Below are 18587 nucleotides of genomic sequence, written 5' to 3'. Positions count from 1 at the left end.
GCTGGGGGACGTAGTCTTTTCTGAAGGGCTCTTGTGCGCTTGCGCGGTCCTCACGGCGGCGGCGGCGGCGGCGGGTCCGGCGTGGTTGTCGTGGGCTGAAAGGCCGGGGAGCTGAGCGCTGGCGGGAGAGCGGTAGCCGGAGGCTGCTCCGCTGCCGGGGAGAGGGGCAGAGCCTGGTGGGACAGCGGCTGCTCCTACGTGGGGCATCTACACTCTTCCGCTTCCAGGTACCGCCTGGGGGCCTCAGCGCTGTGAACCTGCTCTCCCGGGGGGTGTCCGCCCGCCCGGTGCCCCGCCCCGCTCTCCCTGGGGGCCGGTGCCCCGCCCCGCTCTCCCTGGGGGCCGGTGCCCCGCCCCGCGCTCCCCTCTCCCGGTGCCCCGCCCCGCGCTCCCCTCTCCCGGTGCCCCGCGCGCGCTCCCGCTCTTCGTTGGGGTGCCTGGTTGCCCTGGCCCTGTGCCCATCACCCCAGCCCTGGCTGTATGGACTCAGGCCGCCCTGGCTGTCCTGTCCCTGCATTGCAGCGCTAGCCTGTGACGGGATGCGGCAATAGCCGGCTCCCTAGCAGTCATTCCTCCTCCTCCTCCCCCCTCTCCCCACCCCGCCCCCCCAGGCTGTGCGTTGTAGCATCCGACATGCTGAGTCAGGAAGCGAAGGTCAGACACGTGCATTATATGTGGTCCCCCCCCGTCCCCTTCACTAAGTTCACTCCAGGGGAAACACATCTGCTAAACGTCTCGTGCCTTACTCCAACAATTTCAGCAGAAGATGAAGTTCAGTTTGGGATTCGGATTGGCATAGATTGTAAAATCGTTTCTATATAGCATGCAGTCAAACCTGTCAATATTTTGTGCAGTGGCTGGATTGTTTTAAGGAATCTACTTGCAGCTTTCCATTTAATTTATTTGTTTCCTTTATGACTTGTGTGTCCACTGATTTTGTACCAGTAAAACTATTCTGCTAGGTTTTGATAATTAAATTGGTCCAACTTCTGGTGTGGATGCGTTTCTCTGTGTAAAGGTGTGTTATAGCTAAGCTTGGAAGGATTAGTTTTCTATCTGTAAATGTCACTAAGTGTTGATTTTACCATACACACACAAATGGAGGAAAAATATTTCCATTGATAACTGAAATTTATAGATAGCAAAAGTTAGAAAAATGATTGAGCATTTATTAATTTGATTTAAGAATGCTTATTTTGACTTGTGATGGTGGTGGTTTTGTGGTGGCTTTAACTTTTTTAATCTCATCATTTACTGTTATTACATTGTCTCACCCCCCCCCCCATAATTTTGTTTAACTGAAAAGTTGGTAAAAATTAAAAATGCTTAAACTTAACATGGATATTATCTGTTGAAATATTTTAAAAAATTGAATTCTGCTAAACCAGTGTAGCCTGTTGCTTTCCCCCTGACCTACAGAATTAGCTATTCTACTGTAAAGCACCTTTATAACAATAGAATTGCAGTAACATGTGGGGAAGTTGTACCACTTAACGGTACTGGTGTATAGGTGAAGTGGTACAATTTGTGTGCATAGATAAGGCCTGAGGTATTGGTTTGTGATGCCAAGTGGAAGAGTACATGTGCTGATGGTCTCCTTTTTAATTTTTGTTTGTTTTTTCGCCAGAAATGTCTAATGCAAGAGAGAAGAAACGAGCCAAGAAAATGAGAAATCAGCCTGCTAGTGTCACTTTATCTTCTGAGTGTGGACCATGTCATGGTGGAATACAGCACCATAATGGGGGAAGTAGCTCTTTTCAAACTACAAAACAAGGTGTGAAATGTGTGAAGTTCATTCAATATTTATTGAATACAAATATTTTTCCCAACTGTCATCTTTTTGTATGTCGGTCAGTGTTTAGTGCATTGGAACCAATGGTGGTACTTCTCTTCACCTAAATTAGGTAAATTAAGTGTTTGTAAACAGATGAACTGACAGCATTATGTTTTTAGGGCCACCTTTGTTCAAGGTTTTGTGCACTTCTTTAAAATAAATCAACTTAAAAATAATCAGAACTCACTTTTAATTTTTTTAAACATACTGCTTCTTAAAGGGATCACATAAACTTACGGAAACTGGATCTGAATAGAAAAATGACTTTTTCTCTTTCATTTTCAAAAATGTAGTCACATGCTAGAAAAACTTTATTTGCTCGTTTATTCAAGCTAGTCTAATAGCATTTTCATGTCCTCTGTTTCTCTTTTTCAACATGCTAGCAGATCTCCATCCTGATAGTTCACAGGAGTATCAGCAGCAGAGACCTCAACATCAGTCTCCTGGACCTTTGTACAGGAAAGAACAACATTTTTCTAAGGGGCAAAATAGAGGTGAGAGAGGTAGAGGAAGAGGAGGTTGGGGAGGAGGACGCCAAAATGTTTCTCAAGAAATGCCTAAATACGTAACAGGTAAGTGTCCAGAGAAATTTTTGCTAGACGTTACCATGGACTGATAGTTCAGGTCCATGTTTTTTTGTTTTTAAATAGTAAAAATCTATAAAGTAAAATAGATAGTAAAATCTGGAAGAACTGAGACCTTATTTGATATGCACTTGTGGACTTCTGTTTTATCAGGTATTTTTCCCCCTCAGTAGAAATACTCTTCTGGATTGAAACTAACACTAAATCTTTGTTAAGCCACACTTTTTTTCCCCCCTCAGTATTGTGGATTTAAACGTACTTGGTCACAAAGACATACATATTCTGGATTTTTGTAGGTTAGAAAAATGAATGTTGTCAGTGGACCTACATTTTTAAGATATGTCTACACTGCACACTTTTGGCAGTATGTAGAGGACATACACTACGCATCACGGCCTCTAGTGCTGATATAAACCAGTGTAGATTGCGATGCACTGCTTAGGCACGTAGAGTAAGAACATGCCTGAATCCTGTGGGTGCATACCCTACTTATCCAAGCGGTACCTTCCCCATCCTATGTTGCTCTTTTTAGTAGTGTAGTGTCCTGCTTCCTCCCTGCTGCTGTAATCTTTCCCCACAGCAGCAGGGAAAGGCCCCAGTAGCAGGAGCCTTTTACCGACACGTGTAGCTACACATATAGCCTATTTTTCACTGTGACATATAGCTACACATAAGGCTCACAACTGATCTTACTAATCTAAGGTCTGTCCAACAATGATCTGTACCTCTCATGGCTTGTGTTATACGGATGTCATCATAATCTCGGGCTCTGATTATAACATACTTAAGTGGGTGCCAGTGTTTGGACTGAGGATGTTTCCAGGTGGTCTTATGCCCACATTGTGAATACTGCATGCAAATATGGTTGCCTTGTCTCAAAGATATATTGGAAAAGGTTCAGAAAAGGGCAACAAAAATGATTAGGGGTATGGAACGGCTTCCATATGAGGAGAGATTAATAAGATTGGGACTTTTCAGATGGAAAAGAGAGGTCCCAAGAGGGGATATGATAGAGCTCTATAAAATCATGACTGACGTGGAGGAAGTAAATAAGGAAGTGTTATATACTCCTTCTCATAAAACAAGAACTAAGAGGCAGCAGGTTTAAAACAAAATAAATATTTCTTCATGCAATGCACAGTCAACCTGTGGAACTCTTTGCCAAAAGATGTTATGAAGGCCAAGACTATAACAGGGTTCAAAAAAGAACTAGATAAATTCCTGGAGGATAGGTCCATCAATGGCTATTAACCAGGATTGGCAGGGATGATGCAATGTTCCCTCTAATTTCCTCCATCCATGTGCAGAATAACTTTTGTTATGTGCACTGAGGTATGCGCGGATGTGTACCACCAGTAGAAACAAAAAATCTAGATAGAATATGTTTTTAAAAAGTTACCATAGGGATATTTACTCCAGCCAAAACAGGCTAGGTATTTTAGAACTCGCACTTCAATTTAATTCTTTGAGTAGTAAGAGAGAAATAAAAATGATATGCATAGACCAGTCAAAAAACTAAAAATAACACACTTTGAAAGAATAATATTACAGAGAATATACGTGAATTGCAGGAAGTACCAAGAAGTAACAACAACAATAATACAAGTATGTGTTGGGAGGTGAGTGTGAAAGACTGCGCATGACACAGAGACAGGGTGTGCTGACTGCTGGGGAAGTTTCCGAGAGATGCCATGTGCTGTCTCTTTAAGGCACTCACTGAAAGCTCTCCTGCTCTGTCCTGAGCCCTGTCTCCCCTCCCCTACTCTGCAGAGGTGGGGTACATGGGAAGGGGAATCATAGAATCATAGAATATCAGGGTTGGAAGGGACCTCAGGAGGTCATCTAGTCCAACCCCCTGCTCAAAAGCAGGACCCATCCCCAATTAAATCATCCCAGCCAGGGCTTTGTCAAGCCTGACCTTAAAAACTTCTAAGGAAGGAGATTCCACCACCTCCCTAGGCAACGCATTCCAGTGTTTCACCACCCTCCTAGTGAAAAAGTTTTTCCTAATATCCAACCTAAACCTCCTCCACTGCAACTTGAGACCATTACTCCTTGTCCTGTCCTCTTCTACCACTGAGAATAGTCTAGAACCATCCTCTCTGGAACCACCTCTCAGGTAGTTGAAAGCAGCTATCAAATCCCCCCTCATTCTTCTCTTCCGCAGACTAAACAATCCCAGTTCCCTCAGCCTCTCCTCATAAGTCATGTGTTTCACACCCCTAATCATTTTTGTTGCCCTTCGCTGGACTCTCCAATTTTTCCACATGCTTCTTGTAGTGTGGGGCCCAAAACTGGACACAGTACTCCAGATGAGACCTCACCAATGTCGAATAGAGGGGGATGATCACGTCCCTCGATCTGCTCGCTATGCCCCTACTTACACATCCCAAAATGCCATTGGCCTTCTTGGCAACAAGGGCACACTGCTGACTCATATCCAGCTTCTCATCCACTGTCATCCCTAGGTCCTTTTCTGCAGAACTGCTGCCTAGCCATTTGGTCCCTAGTCTGTAGCTGTACATTGGGTTCTTCCATCCTAAGTGCAGGACCCTGCGCTTATCCTTATTGAACCTCATCAGATTTCTTTTGGCCCAATCCTCCAATTTGTCTAGGTCCCTCTGTATTCTATCCCTGCCCTCCAGCGTGTCTACCACTCCTCCCAGTTTAGTATCACCCGCAAATTTGCTGAGAGTGCAATCCACACCATCCTCCAGATCATTTATGAAGATATTGAACAAAACCGGCCCCAGGACCGACCCCTGGGGCACTCCACTTGACACCGGCTGCCAACTAGACATGGAGCCATTGATCACTACCCGTTGAGCCCGACAATCTAGCCAACTTTCTACCCACCTTATAGTGCATTCATCCAGCCCATACTACTTTAACTTGCTGACAAGAATACTGTGGGAGACCGTGTCAAAAGCTTTGCTAAAGTCAAGATACAATACATCCACTGCTTTCCCTTCATCCACAGAACCAGTAATCTCATCATAGAAGGCGATTAGATTAGTCAGGCATGACCTTCCCTTGGTGAATCCATGCTGACTGTTCCTGATCACTTTCCTCTCATGTAAGTGCTTCAGGATTGATTCCTTGAGGACCTGCTCCATGATTTTTCCAGGGACTGAGGTGAGGCTGACTGACCTGTAGTTCCCAGGATCCTCCTTCTTCCCTTTTTTAAAGATTGCCACTACATTAGCCTTTTTCCAGTCATCCGGGACTTCCCCCATTCGCCACGAGTTTTCAAAGATAAAGGCCAATGGCTCTGCAATCACAGCCGCCAATTCCTTCAGCACTCTCGGATGCAACTCGTCCGGCCCCATGGACTTGTGCACGTCCAGCTTTTCTAAATAGTCCCTAACCAGCTCTTTCTCCACAGAGGGCTGGCCATCTATTCCCCATGTTGTGATGCCCAGCGCAGCAGTCTGGGAGCTGACCTTGTTAGTGAAGACAGAGGCAAAAAAAGCATTGAGTACATTAGCTTTTTCCACATCCTCTGTCACTAGATTGCCTCCCTCATTCATTAAGGGGCCCACACTTTCCTTGGCTTTTTTCTTGTTGCCAACATACCTGAAGAAACCCTTCTTGTTACTCTTAACATCTCTTGCTAGCTGCAGCTCCAGGTGCGATTTGGCCCTCCTAATTTCATTCCTACATGCCCGAGCAATATTTTTACACTCTTCCCTGGTCATATGTCCAACCTTCCACTTCTTGTAAGCTTCTTTTTTATGCTTAAGATCCGCTAGGATTTCACCGTTAAGCCAAGCTGGTCGCCTGCCATATTTACTATTCTTTCGACACATCAGGATGGTTTGTCCCTGTAATCTCAGCAGGGATTCCTTGAAATACAGCCAGCTCTCCTGGACTCCTTTCCCCTTCATGTTAGTCCCCCAGGGGATCCTACCCATCTGTTCCCTGAGGGAGTCGAAGTCTGCTTTCCTGAAGTCCAGGGTCTGTATCCTGCTGCTTACCTTTCTTCCCTGTGTCAGGATCCTGAACTCAACCAACTCATGGTCACTGCCTCCCAGATTCCCATCCATTTTTGCTTCCCCTACTAATTCTTCCCGGTTTATGAGCAGCAGTTCAAGAAAAGCTCCCCCCCTAGTTGGCTCCTCTAGCACTTGCACCAGGAAATTGTCCCCTATGCTTTCCAGAAACTTCTTGGATTGTCTATGCACCGCTGTATTGCTCTCCTAGCAGATATCAGGAAAATTAAAGTCACCCATGAGAACCAGGGCATGCGATCTAGTAGCTTCCGTGAGCTGCCGGAAGAAAGCCTCATCCACCTCATCCCCCTGGTCCGGTGGTCTATAGCAGACTCCCACCACTACATCACTCCTGTTGTTCACACTTCTAAACTTAATCCAGAGACACTCAGGTTTTTCTGCAGTTTCATACTGGAGCTCTGAGCAGTCATACTGCTCCCTTACATACAGTGCTACTCCCCCACCTTTTCTGCCCTGCCTGTCCTTCCAGAACAGTTTATAACCATCCATGACAGTACTCCAGTCATGTGAGTTATCCCACCAAGTCTCTGTTATTCCAATCACATCATAATTCCTTGACATCACCAGGGCCTCCAGTTCTCCCTGCTTGTTTCCAAGGCTTTGTGCATGATTACCTGCTCTGTTCATTCCTTCTGGGGCACCTGGCACTGGCCACTGTCGGAAGACAGGATACTGGGCTAGGTGGACCTTTGGTCTGACCCAGTGTGGCCATTCTTATGTTCACATAAATTAAATGCTATTTTAGTTGGAGAAAAGCCCTCCTATGTGGAAGCAAAGGGGCAAATAAAACGTACTAATTTACATGATTTGGCAATACTGTATCAATTGGTAAACTTTAAAATCAATTCTGTCAGTTATCCAGGCATGATTGTTGTCAATGTATTTGTAAACATTCTGCAATGGCCAAAAGGGAAGCAATTATGGTATCTCCACCAATAGTTTTTTTTCCAGCTTTGAACACTCAAAACAAATTATATAAATTCTATTTTCAGTTAAATTAAATGTGATCTAAGGAGAATATTCAGCAAGGCTTTTAGAATCATGTGCTGCATGACTGTTTGGTTTCTGCTGAGAGCATCAAAATACCTAAATAACTTAAATTATTTCAGTAATAGGGTACAACTATTTGAGTAGTTTACTAAACAAAACAAAAGTTAATATTGTAAGAGTCATTAGGGAGTTATAGCAGCAATATACTATAATTCCATAGTTACCCAATTTTAAAATTGCAAACTTTATTGCTGCAAAACTTTTGTATTGGCTTGTATTATAAAACAAAGTTAAGCAAAAGGCGAGCCTCTCATTTAATTCTGTTTCCATTATATCACCTCTGCATGTTTTTTTCATTTCAGCATCTACCTTTGCTCAAGCCCGTGCTGCTGAAATCAGTGTTATGTTGAAGGCAGTTACACAGAAGTCTTCCAATTCATTAGTCTTTCAGACTCTGCCTAGGCACATGCGAAGACGAGCCATGAGTCACAATATTAAACGCCTACCTAGACGGCTCCGTGAGATTGCCAGAAAAGAGGTACAATTCACTTATAGCATTTGGTATCTAAATATGACTGGTCTCTAAACTGCATCGTTCAGTTATTTTTGAAGTATGTTTTATGTCTGTTTTCCCTTCCTGCTTTTAGTGTGTGCATGGTTCCTTAAATTTGTTGTTACTTCTGTTGCTGAGCCTAGCATTCCTAATGTGTATTCTGAGTAATTTAAGGGTGACTGACTAAATGGCAGCGAAATACTTACTCATGGTAGCCCTCAGCCATTGCTTTACAGCAGTCAATTATTTCCTTAAACAAATCTGTATTTGATAAAATGACTGGTTCTGAAATCAAAAGATCTCGTCACTGCAAAGATTCTGAATATAATTTCAAGTAATTTTTCCCAAAATACAAATGCTTATACTAATTTATTATTTTGTATTATTCTGTATGGTGTGGCCTTTAGTGTACTCTAATGTGACTTATGCCTTTAACCTATATATTAGGATACTTAAACTTTAAGACTTACTCCTACTGGAGTCAAAAAGGAAAAAACTCAGTTCCATGTCTTTTTAATCAAATGAAGTGACTTGGGTATCAAACTTCAGTGATACCCCTCTGGCAATTCAGGTTCTCTTCAGTTTATCCTTAAAGATTATGACTTATTGGTATACTGCTAGTCATAAATCTTTAGGAAAAGGACGAGGGCACGCAGTATCCTTAAATCTACCTCTGACATCCCATGTAGTCTGATATACAGTAAAATTAATTATGGGTGCTAACAGCTGTCAGCCACTTGTCTGAAGAGACCAGTGTCTACTTGCAAAGGCTAAAATTCGCCTGTCTGCAGGTTTTCCTGAGAGTGAGCTGTAATAAACACTGGCAGCAGTCATGAATAGTGCAGGACTCTCTGTTCAACTCTGCTGGTGCACTTGAGGACTGATTCTCAACACCCTCTGTCTTTCCAGCCTTTATATTATCAATAGGTAGTATATTTTGATTTTTGTGTAGAAATTTGGACAACAGGCAAACAAACTCATTTTTTGCTGATAAAATTGTAAAATTTTAACCTCTGTGTTCTTAGGTGAAGAATAACAGGCTTTGGGTTTTTTGTAAGTGTGTAAATTTGAGATTTCTCTCCCCAAAATTAAAAAAAAAATCTTAATTATGAACAATAAATTATACCATATGTTTAAGCTATAAATGTTTTAGCAGTGTTCAGTGTCTTCTAATCCAGAACAGCCATTCTCTTCTATAGAAACTTACTTGTGCTTTCAAGCTTGCCACTGAAAATATCTTCCATTCTGAAAACACAGGCAGAGAAAGCTGTGCATCAGAAAAAAGAGCATTCAAAGAACAAGTGCCGAAAAGCTCGAAGGCGTCACGTAAACTTGGTGGTGGAGTTTAATCGCAGGCAGAAGAAGAATATTTGGTTGGAAACACATATTTGGCATGCAAAGAGATTTCATATGGTGAAGAAATGGGGATACTGCTTAGGAGACAGACCCACAACTAAGAGCTATAGGGCTTGCTACCGAGCCATGACAAAACACTGCCTTCTTCAGGTATTATGCTTGCAACAGTTTCACTTACCTTGCCTAGATAATTAAGCAGTTTACCTTTAAATTATAATAGATGTCTCATTAGAGCACTCTTGAAGGGAAGCATGTATAATGATTTACTAGCTATTAATTTTTGATGTTATGAAATGTCTGAGGTAGAGAATGATTGGGTGGAAAGAGACTGAGGCAAACAAACCTTTGCAGGGAATGTTTAACTATACTTGAAAGGTTTCAGAGTAGCAACCGTGTTAATCTGTATCCACAAAAAGAAAAGGAGTACTTGTGGCACCTTAGACTAACAAATTTATTTGAGCATAAGCTTTCTTGAGCTACAGCTCGCTTCATCGGATGCATGCAGTGGAAAATACAGGGGGGAGATTTTATAGACACAGAACATGCGAAAATGGGTGTTACCATACACACTATAATGAGAGTGATCAGTTAAGGTGAGCTATTCCCAGCAGGAGAAGAAAAAAACCTTTTGTAGTGGTGCTCAAGGTGGGCCATTTCCAGCAGTTGACAAGAACATGTGAGGAACAGTAGCGGGGTGGGGAAAAACAAGCATGGGGAAATAGTCTTACTTTGTGTAATGACACATTCATTCCCAGTCTTTATTCAAGCCTAATTTAATGGTGTCCAGTTTGCAAATTAATTCCAATTCAGCAGTCTCTTGTTGGAGTCTGTTTTTGAAGTTTTTTGTTGAAGAATTGCCACTTTTAGGTCTAATCGAGTGACCAGAGAGATTGAAGACACCATCATAAGGCCTAATAACATCAGCCACACTATCAGAGGCTCATTCACCTGCACATCTACCAACGTGATGTATGCCATCATGTGCCAGCAATGCCCCTCTGCCATGTACGTTGGCCAAACCGGACAGTCTCTACGTAAAAGAATAAATGGACACAAATCAGATGTCAAGAATTATAACATTCAAAAACCAGCCGGAGAACACTTCAATCTCTGGTCACTCGATTTACAGACCTAAAAGTGGCAATTCTTCAACAAAAAACTTCAAAAACAGACTCCAACGAGAGACTGCTGAATTGTAATTAATTTGCAAACTGGACACCATTAAATTAGGCTTGAATAAAGACTGGGAATGAATGTGTCATTACACAAAGTAAAACTATTTCCCCATGCTTGTTTCTCCCCACCCCCACACTGTTCCTCAGACGTTCTTGTCAACTGCTGGAAATGGCCCACCTTGATTATCACTACAAAAGGTGTTTTTTTTTCTCTCCTGCTGGTAATAGCTCACCTTAACTGATCACTCTCCTTATAGTGTGTATGGTAACACCCATTGTTTCATGTTGTATATATAAAATCTCCCCCTTGTATTTTCCACTGCATGCATCCGATGAAGTGAGCTGTAGCTCATAAAAGCTTATGCTCAAATAAATTTGTTAGTCTCTAAGGTGCCACAAGTACTCCTTTTCTTTATACTTGAAAGGTTTTGTATTCAAATACTTTTCCCTATATGTAAGCTAGGAAACTCTAATCCCCAAGACAGCATCTCAAACAGGGTGTTCTCAATGGCAAACATTGTTACCGAATTTGTTTCCTCTGTCTAACCTCAGACCAACAATCTGTGCCTTACATAAGAAATGCTTGCCGAATCAAAACTGGCAATTAGCAAAGGAGGTCAAACCTTTACTTTAAATAAACAATACAGAGCAAGCAAAATTCAAATTACTATGTGTCTTTGACTTTAATATTAAAGTTATTTAAGCTCTCGTGTCTGATCAAAGTCTTGGAAAGTTATCTATTTAGCATCTCCTTATCAGAGTTTGTTTTTAAACCTATTCTAACTTCAGTATCTTCTGTTGTTTCAGGATTTATCATATTACTGTTGCCTGGAGCTGAATGGAAAAGAGAGAGAGCTTCTGAAGGTGCTTGCTCGGATGTGTAGTATAGATACAGGTAAAACTTCCATAAATATTTTAAAATGAAACTAGGCTTCAAAATAGAGACTAAAATTGGACTCATGGTGCAGAAAAATGCAGTACAAAAATACAGTACAGTCTGAATAAACTGAATACTTATAACAAAGCTACTACAGAGCTCTGGTTATATTAAGTACTTGAAAAATCTTTCTGAGGAGATGATTGGTGGAAAGTAGTGGGTACTAGAGCTGGGATAGCTTTCAAGATTCTTGTTAGAATCTCGGGTGTCAGTTGGGGGAGAGTTTTAATGTCTTTTTTCACCAGGATCAGGTCTTCTGGGTTACAGCTTCTTACTGAAAAAAGAAAAGGAGTACTTGTGGCACCTTAGAGACGAACCAATTTATTTGAGCATGAGCTTTCGTGAGCTACAGCTCACTTCATCGGATGCATACCGTGGAAACTGCAGAAGACATTATATACACACAGAGACCATGAAACAATACCTCTCCCACCCCACTGTCCTGCTGGTAATAGCTTATCTAAAGTGATCATCAAGTTGGGCCATTTCCAGCACAAATCCAAGTTTTCTCACCCTTCGCCCCCCTCACACACAAACTCACTCTCCTGCTGGTAATAGCCCATCCAAAGTGACCACTCTCTTCACAATGTGCATGATAATCAAGGTGGGCCATTTCCAGCACAAATCCAGGCTTTCTTACCCCCCCGCCCCCCGGAAACAAACACACACACACACAAACTCACTCTCCTGCTGGCAATAGCTCATCCAAACTGACCGCTCTCCAAGTTTAAATCCAAGTTTAACCAGAACGTCTGGGGTGGGGGGTTAGGAAAAAACAAGGGGAAATAGGCTACCTTGCATAATGACTTAGCCACTCTCAGTCTCTATTTAAGCCTAAATTAATAGTATCTAATTTGCAAATGAATTCCAATTCAGCAGTTTCTCTCTGGAGTCTGGATTTGAAGTTTTTTTTTGTTGTAAGATAGCGACCTTCATGTCTGTGATTGCGTGACCAGAGAGATTGAAGTGTTCTCCGACTGGTTTATGAATGTTATAATTCTTGACATCTGATTTGTGTCCATTCTTTTACGTAGAGACTGTCCAGTTTGACCAATGTAAATGGCAGAGGGGCATTGCTGGCACATGATGATGGCATATATCACATTGGTGGATGTGCAGGTGAACGAACCTCTGATAGTGTGGCTGATGTTATTAGGCCCTGTGATGGTGTCCCCTGAATAGATATGTGGGCACAGTTGGCAACGGGCTTTGTTGCAAGGATAGGTTCGTGGGTTAGTGGTTCTGTTGTGTGGTATGTGGTTGTTGGTGAGTATTTGCTTCAGGTTGCGGGGCTGTCTGTAGGCAAGGACTGGCCTGTCTCCCAAGATTTGTGAGAGTGTTGGGTCATCCTTCAGGATAGGTTGTAGATCCTTAATAATGCGTTGGAGGGGTTTTAGTTGGGGGCAGAAGGTGACGGCTAGTGGCGTTCTGTTATTTTCTTTGTTAGGCCTGTCCTGTAGTAGGTTGGATACTATTAATTTAGGCTTAAATAGAGACTGGGAGTGGCTAAGTCATTATGCAAGGTAGCCTATTTCCCCTTGTTTTTTCCTACCCCCCCCCACAGACGGTCTGGTTAAACTTGGATTTAAACTTGGAGAGTGGTCAGTTTGGATGAGCTATTGCCAGCAGGAGAGAGAGAGTGTGTGTGTGTGTGTGTGTGTGTTTCCGGGCGGGGGGGGTGAGAGCCTGGATTTGTGCTGGAAATGGCCCACCTTGATTACCATGCACATTGTAGGGAGAGTGGTCACTTTGGATAAGCTATTACCAGCAGGAGAGTGAGTTTGTGTGTGTGGTTTTTTGGAGGGGGGTGAGGGTGTGAGAGAACCTGGATTTGTGCAGGAAATGGCCCACCTTGATTATCATACACATTGTGAAGAGAGTGGTCACTTTGGATGGGCTATTACCAGCAGGAGAGTGAGTTGGGGGGGGGGGGGGGCGGAGGGTGAGAAAACTTGGATTTGTGCTGGAAATGGCCCAACTTGATGATCACTTTAGATAAGCTATTACCAGCAGGACAGTGGGGTGGGAGGAGGTATTGTTTCATGGTCTCTGTGTGTATATAATGTCTTCTGCAGTTTCCACGGTATGCATCCGATGAAGTGAGCTGTAGCTCACGAAAGCTCATGCTCAGATAAATTGGTTAGTCTCTAAGGTGCCACAAGTACTCATTTTCTTTTTGCGAAGACAGACGAACAACGCTGTTACTCTGAAGCTTCTTACTGGTGGTCCATTTGTAGAAAGGTTTTGAAACAGAAGATGTTTCTGAATCTTTTTATGTGTATTTTTTTTTTTTTCCTTTTTCCCCCCAGGACCAACTTTTGCAGCCGTGCCTTGTCTGTCTGGAAGGCTCCAGGGCTCTCTGGTCCTTTACCGTGCAGATCGCTACCCTGAGGAGGTGCTTGGTCCTATTACTTTCATTTGGAAACCCCAGGATGGTTCTTGTATTACTTCTGAAACTAGACAGCTGTGGATCTGGACACATCCATCCCTTAAGCAGGTATATCTGATTTTTTTTTTTTTTTTTCCCCTTCATAGTTTGAACTTTAAGCTTCTTATATCTCTCTGAAATTTTCTCTTCAGGAAATCTGAAATGCAATAATTTTCTGATGGATTTGGGAAAGCTGAGTGTGGTACATGGGCCTACAGAAAAAGTAAAACAATTTCCAGTTTCTTCTTGCATCCTGTAAGACACAGAGGCCTCTAGTAATGTAGACATTACGTATAAATTTTCATTTGCTATGTTTTTTAGTAAGTTTACATTAATGGGATTTAATAAGTAGCTTTTGAAGCAGCTTGGGCTTTGAGCTTTGATAGTGAAATAAACTTTCACACTGTTTCCCGGACAGGATGACAGTTCTATACTTTCTTTCTGTGGTCATGAGGTCTTGGGCCTTGAGAAAGTGTAAGCATGAGATGGGTGAATAGGTAGGGAACAATTTTTCTAAGTCAAAAGAACAATGGATCATAAGTCATGAGCAGGGAAATGGCCAAGAAGCCATTTGGGAGCCCTAGCCCTTGACTCAAATAAAGGGAGTCAGGATCTTTTTGGTGGTGTAGTAATTTCCTGTTGAGAGAGCATCTGAACTTGTGGCTGTGACAAAGAACCAGTACCCAAGGCAGAAGGGCTGCAAGAATGGATCAAAGGTCAGATTGACCTCACTTGACCAGGATTGGACAATGCAGTTGGGGTGTGAAACTTTTGTGTTACCCTGATTCAAATCAGAAGATTGCTGGGGAGGTCCTGTGGATAAGCCTGCATTTCACCCTTAAAAGACCAGGTAAATGTGGAAGCAATGTGTTCCTTCCAAGATCACCATGACAAAAACCAGATGACTGATACTTCTAGTTTCCCTCCCAAGGGAAGTAGGCAAACATCACAGACCAGCCAGTTGACTGGAGGAGAAAGCCCATTAGCAATATGGTACCTGAGCTAGAAGACATCATCTGGTTCCCCAAACTGCAGTTCCTGACTGACTTTAAAGATCCAGACAGCACACAAACCAGACAGCAGATCCTTTTTCTAAGTAACTTCATTCTTTATTTCCTCAACAGGATATTTGAATATCTGTTCCGAGACACCTGCCAGGAAAGACTTGTCCTAGCGTTTGTAGAGTGTGTGTGTGTGTGGGGGGGGGGGCGGGGAGGTGGATGAGCCATAGTAATAACCTGCGTGTGTGTTAGCCCATAGTATAGGTTCAATGCAAATCTTAACCTCTAATGATCTGTGGTATCTTGGGTTCATAAATATTCTAAACTTAACCCCGTTGTTTCCAGAAAGGAGAATGTAAACGGCTAAGTCAGTCTAATCATTGGTGTTATGTTAACTTGTGATTTGATTGCTGACTGTGCTCATGCAATGATTTTACCAGTTGTTGATCTCAAGTTGTTTTCTTTTTAGTTAATCAATTGTAATTTGTATTTTAACTCCTTGGTTTGACTTAATTTACATTCTAATCTCAATTTTCGTATTGTGTAGTACTTGAGGGAAGTATAATACATTAATCTTATAGATGTGTTTGCTGTTGAACAAAAGCCATAAAAACAAACTAAATTCGGTTTTTTTGTTTGTTTGAAGTGTGAGGTTTAAAAACAACCTTAATTAAATTGACTTTCTTAATTAAACATTTGACTCAGGTCCTGAAAACCCTATAATTACTACCCTATTATTACGAATTATAAATGTTGCTGATCTTGCACAAAAACTAAGTTCTTACTAGAATTATTTTCTCTATTCCCTCTGTCTTGTTGCAGCATCTCGTAATGCAGTGGTTAATTGTATGCTTGAAGTAGTGGTTGTTTTTCCCCGCCTCTGTAACAAGCTGAGCTTGGAACATCTTTATTGTAGATTTTTTTGTGGTCTGATATTTAACTACATAACTTAAAATTCTGTAATTAGCGCACATTCTTTGTCCAAAAAGTCATTGGAGCAGGGGGACTGGATCCTGGATCTTTCACCTCTCAAAGGAATGTTCTAGCCACCAGTCTGTCGAGTCGCTCTCATGCTTACTGCAGAGGGAAAAAAGAGCGGTTTATTTATTTATCCAGACTGGAACAGTTTCAACAAGAGAGACGGGGAGTCCCACATCAGACTATCTCACAGCCCAGTGGCTAAGGTGCTTACCTTAGTGGTGGCCGATCCCAGTTCATATCCCCTTTTTCCCCCTCTGGTGGAGAGGAGACTTGAACCAGGGGTCTCCCACATCGGTACCCTAACCACTGGGCTAAACATTATGATGGTGGTTGTCATCTTTCTTGCCCCCAACCCAGCATTTTATGTATGCTTCACACCTCGCCTGCTGGATCAGGCTGCTGTAGAGAACATGCTTCCAGATCAGGCCCCGCAGGCAAGTTAGGTGGAAGAACACCTGTCTTCTCTCGGTTTGTGTATTGCTATGAAGCTTAGGTATCTGGACGCCTGTGTGGCTCTGCAGTGCACTTGCTGAGAGGCAGAACCATAGGTCCCCAGGGAACTTTCACTGAAAAAATGTAGGCAGCACCAAGTGAGGTTTAAGAGCCTACAGGGTTTGAGGGCAGCTGAGCAGGGGCTTTATGAATTCCAGTGGGGCCTGATTCTGGGATTTGGACACGTAAAATGGCCGTGAGGTACCTCTTGTGAATCTAGCCTGTATAGGAAAGGTAAAGCAGCACAACATAATTCTAAAATTGTATCTTAGATCTGTATCTTACAAATAAATCTCTAATTTTGCGAATGCGAACTCAATATCAATTTTTTTTTTCCCCCTTAGGAAATACTGACTGAGCTAAAAGCAGTCTGTCAGTGTTCAGAGCCTGTAGAAACCTGTTCTCCTGAACCAGTTGTCACACTGCTTCAAGAAGAAAAACAAACAGATGTAGCTATGTGTGTTGGCAGGAAAAGGAAGAGGGAAGACAATGAAGGAGAAACAGCTGTGCCAGTGGAAAAAATCATTGGCGATGGAACCAGAGTTCCACTTCAGTCATACTGCTGGACATCACAAACTACTGGCATTGTGATCAGGTACGTTCGTAGTACCAGAAATTATTAACCTTAGAACTTGAAATTAGCTAGAATCTCTGATTTAAAATCCTATTGACTGATGTGCCATTCATACAAACTGCATGAATGAACACTTAGTTTCACTTTTGTATTTTTATGTTTTTCAGTGATTTGACCATGGAGATTCTCAGATATCGGTTGATTGGCCCACTCTCGCACTGTGTCCTTACAGAAGCACTGAAAACTGCTCCTATCCAAACTGTAAGGAATCAGCAATTTACTTGTCTTGTGATGCACAAGCTATACTACTAGAATAGTAATACCAATAATTCATACTTACAGACTTTTTAAGACCAGAAGGGACTGTTAAATTATCTAGTCTGACCTCCCTCCTATCACAGGTCATTACATTTCATCCAGTTACTACCCCTGTATTGAGCCCAATAACTTGTATTTGACTAAAGTATACTTTCCATTAAGGTGTCTGATTTGGGGGTTCCTGAAGAAATCAAGAGTTAAAAAAAATAAAGTCAACAAAACTGCATTGCTTTGGAGTAAGCACTCAAGTTTTCAGAATAGTTAAGAACCTGATTGCTTTTTCATTGTTCTTAAGATCCAAGGGTTTGGGTCTGTGTTCACCTATGCAAATTGGTGAGGATTTTTATCAAGCCTTCCCCAGGAAAGGGGGTGTAGGGCGTGGGGGGGATATTTTTTGGGGGGAAGAGGTCTCCAAGTGGGCTCTTTCCCTGTTCTTTGTTTAACATGCTTGGTGGTGGCAGCATAAGGCTCAAGGACAAGGCAAAGTTTGTACCTTGAGGAAGTTTTTAACTAAGCTGGTAAGAATAAGCTTAGGGGTCTTTCATGCAGGTCCCCACATCTGTACCCTAGAGTTCAGAGTGGGGAAGGAACCTTGACATGAGATGGCAGGCAGATTTGAGGTTCACTCTGGCATACTGTAGACTAATGTTTCTTAACCAGCAGGTTACCACCCCTAGAGGAGGTCATGAAAGGTAATCAAAGGGTGTGCAAGTCATTGAAAATTTGTGTTACAATCTAAAGCAAAAAATCTGTTTTTCATGCACACCCTTACCCTTTTAAGGTCTAGTAGTTTCTTGAAACATACACACAGGCTTACTGTTTTTCTCATATTTTTAACATACTTTTTTTTATAGTAAACATAAGGGGGTCATAAATCTGACACGAATAAAGGTTTGCTAACCTAAAAAGGCTGAGAAACACTGTAGGCTGTTAGTTCTTCAGTTTTGGGTCGAAGAATTAAGCTGGCCATTTTTTTGCTGAAGGAAGACTGGAAAAATGCAGTATTATAGGAATTAAATGACAATTTCCAGTTTAGATGTCAGTAAAAATGGAGTTTCCATTCAAAATTTAAGGAGGGGGAAAAGTATGTTTTGTGACCATATCTGATGTACATATACATTAAGTCTGAATTTGGATCTACAAAACACTTCAAGGGCCACTTAGTCTCCCTCACAGGAAATCATTGTTTTCCAGGTGATGGCAGATGCAGAAACAGAACTTAACAATTGGTGGGTAGAAAACTGCAAGAATTCTGAGAAGGTGTCTCTTCATCAACGTCAAGAAGCCATCTTCAAGTTGTTGCAAGGTATATAGTAGGGGATTTGAGGAAGGAAACATAGAACATAGGGGG

At 42.2% G+C, this 18587-nt stretch overlaps 1 protein-coding gene across 2 annotated transcripts in view; it reads left to right on the top strand.

Annotated features, from left to right (window-relative positions):
* Positions 1-27: 27 nt before the first annotated feature.
* Positions 28-18587, top strand: part of POP1 (POP1 ribonuclease P/MRP subunit) — a 41536-nt gene continuing 22976 nt past the window's right edge. Inside the window, exons 1-10 of one of the 2 annotated variants that reach the window (XM_073330486.2) lie at positions 28-227; positions 1628-1774; positions 2218-2406; positions 7784-7959; positions 9232-9480; positions 11313-11400; positions 13752-13939; positions 16689-16939; positions 17086-17179; positions 18431-18542. In XM_073330486.2, the coding sequence (XP_073186587.1) occupies positions 1630-1774; positions 2218-2406; positions 7784-7959; positions 9232-9480; positions 11313-11400; positions 13752-13939; positions 16689-16939; positions 17086-17179; positions 18431-18542 (1492 nt within the window). In that variant the 5' untranslated portion in view covers positions 28-227; positions 1628-1629. The remainder of the gene's footprint in view (positions 228-1627; positions 1775-2217; positions 2407-7783; positions 7960-9231; positions 9481-11312; positions 11401-13751; positions 13940-16688; positions 16940-17085; positions 17180-18430; positions 18543-18587) is intronic. The other variant, XM_073330487.1, reaches the window with a different exon arrangement.

Source organism: Lepidochelys kempii, chromosome 2, assembly GCF_965140285.1.
Source record: "Lepidochelys kempii isolate rLepKem1 chromosome 2, rLepKem1.hap1, whole genome shotgun sequence".
NCBI classification, from domain to species: domain Eukaryota; kingdom Metazoa; phylum Chordata; order Testudines; family Cheloniidae; genus Lepidochelys; species Lepidochelys kempii.
This window is presented reverse-complemented; position numbering and strand designations above follow the sequence as displayed.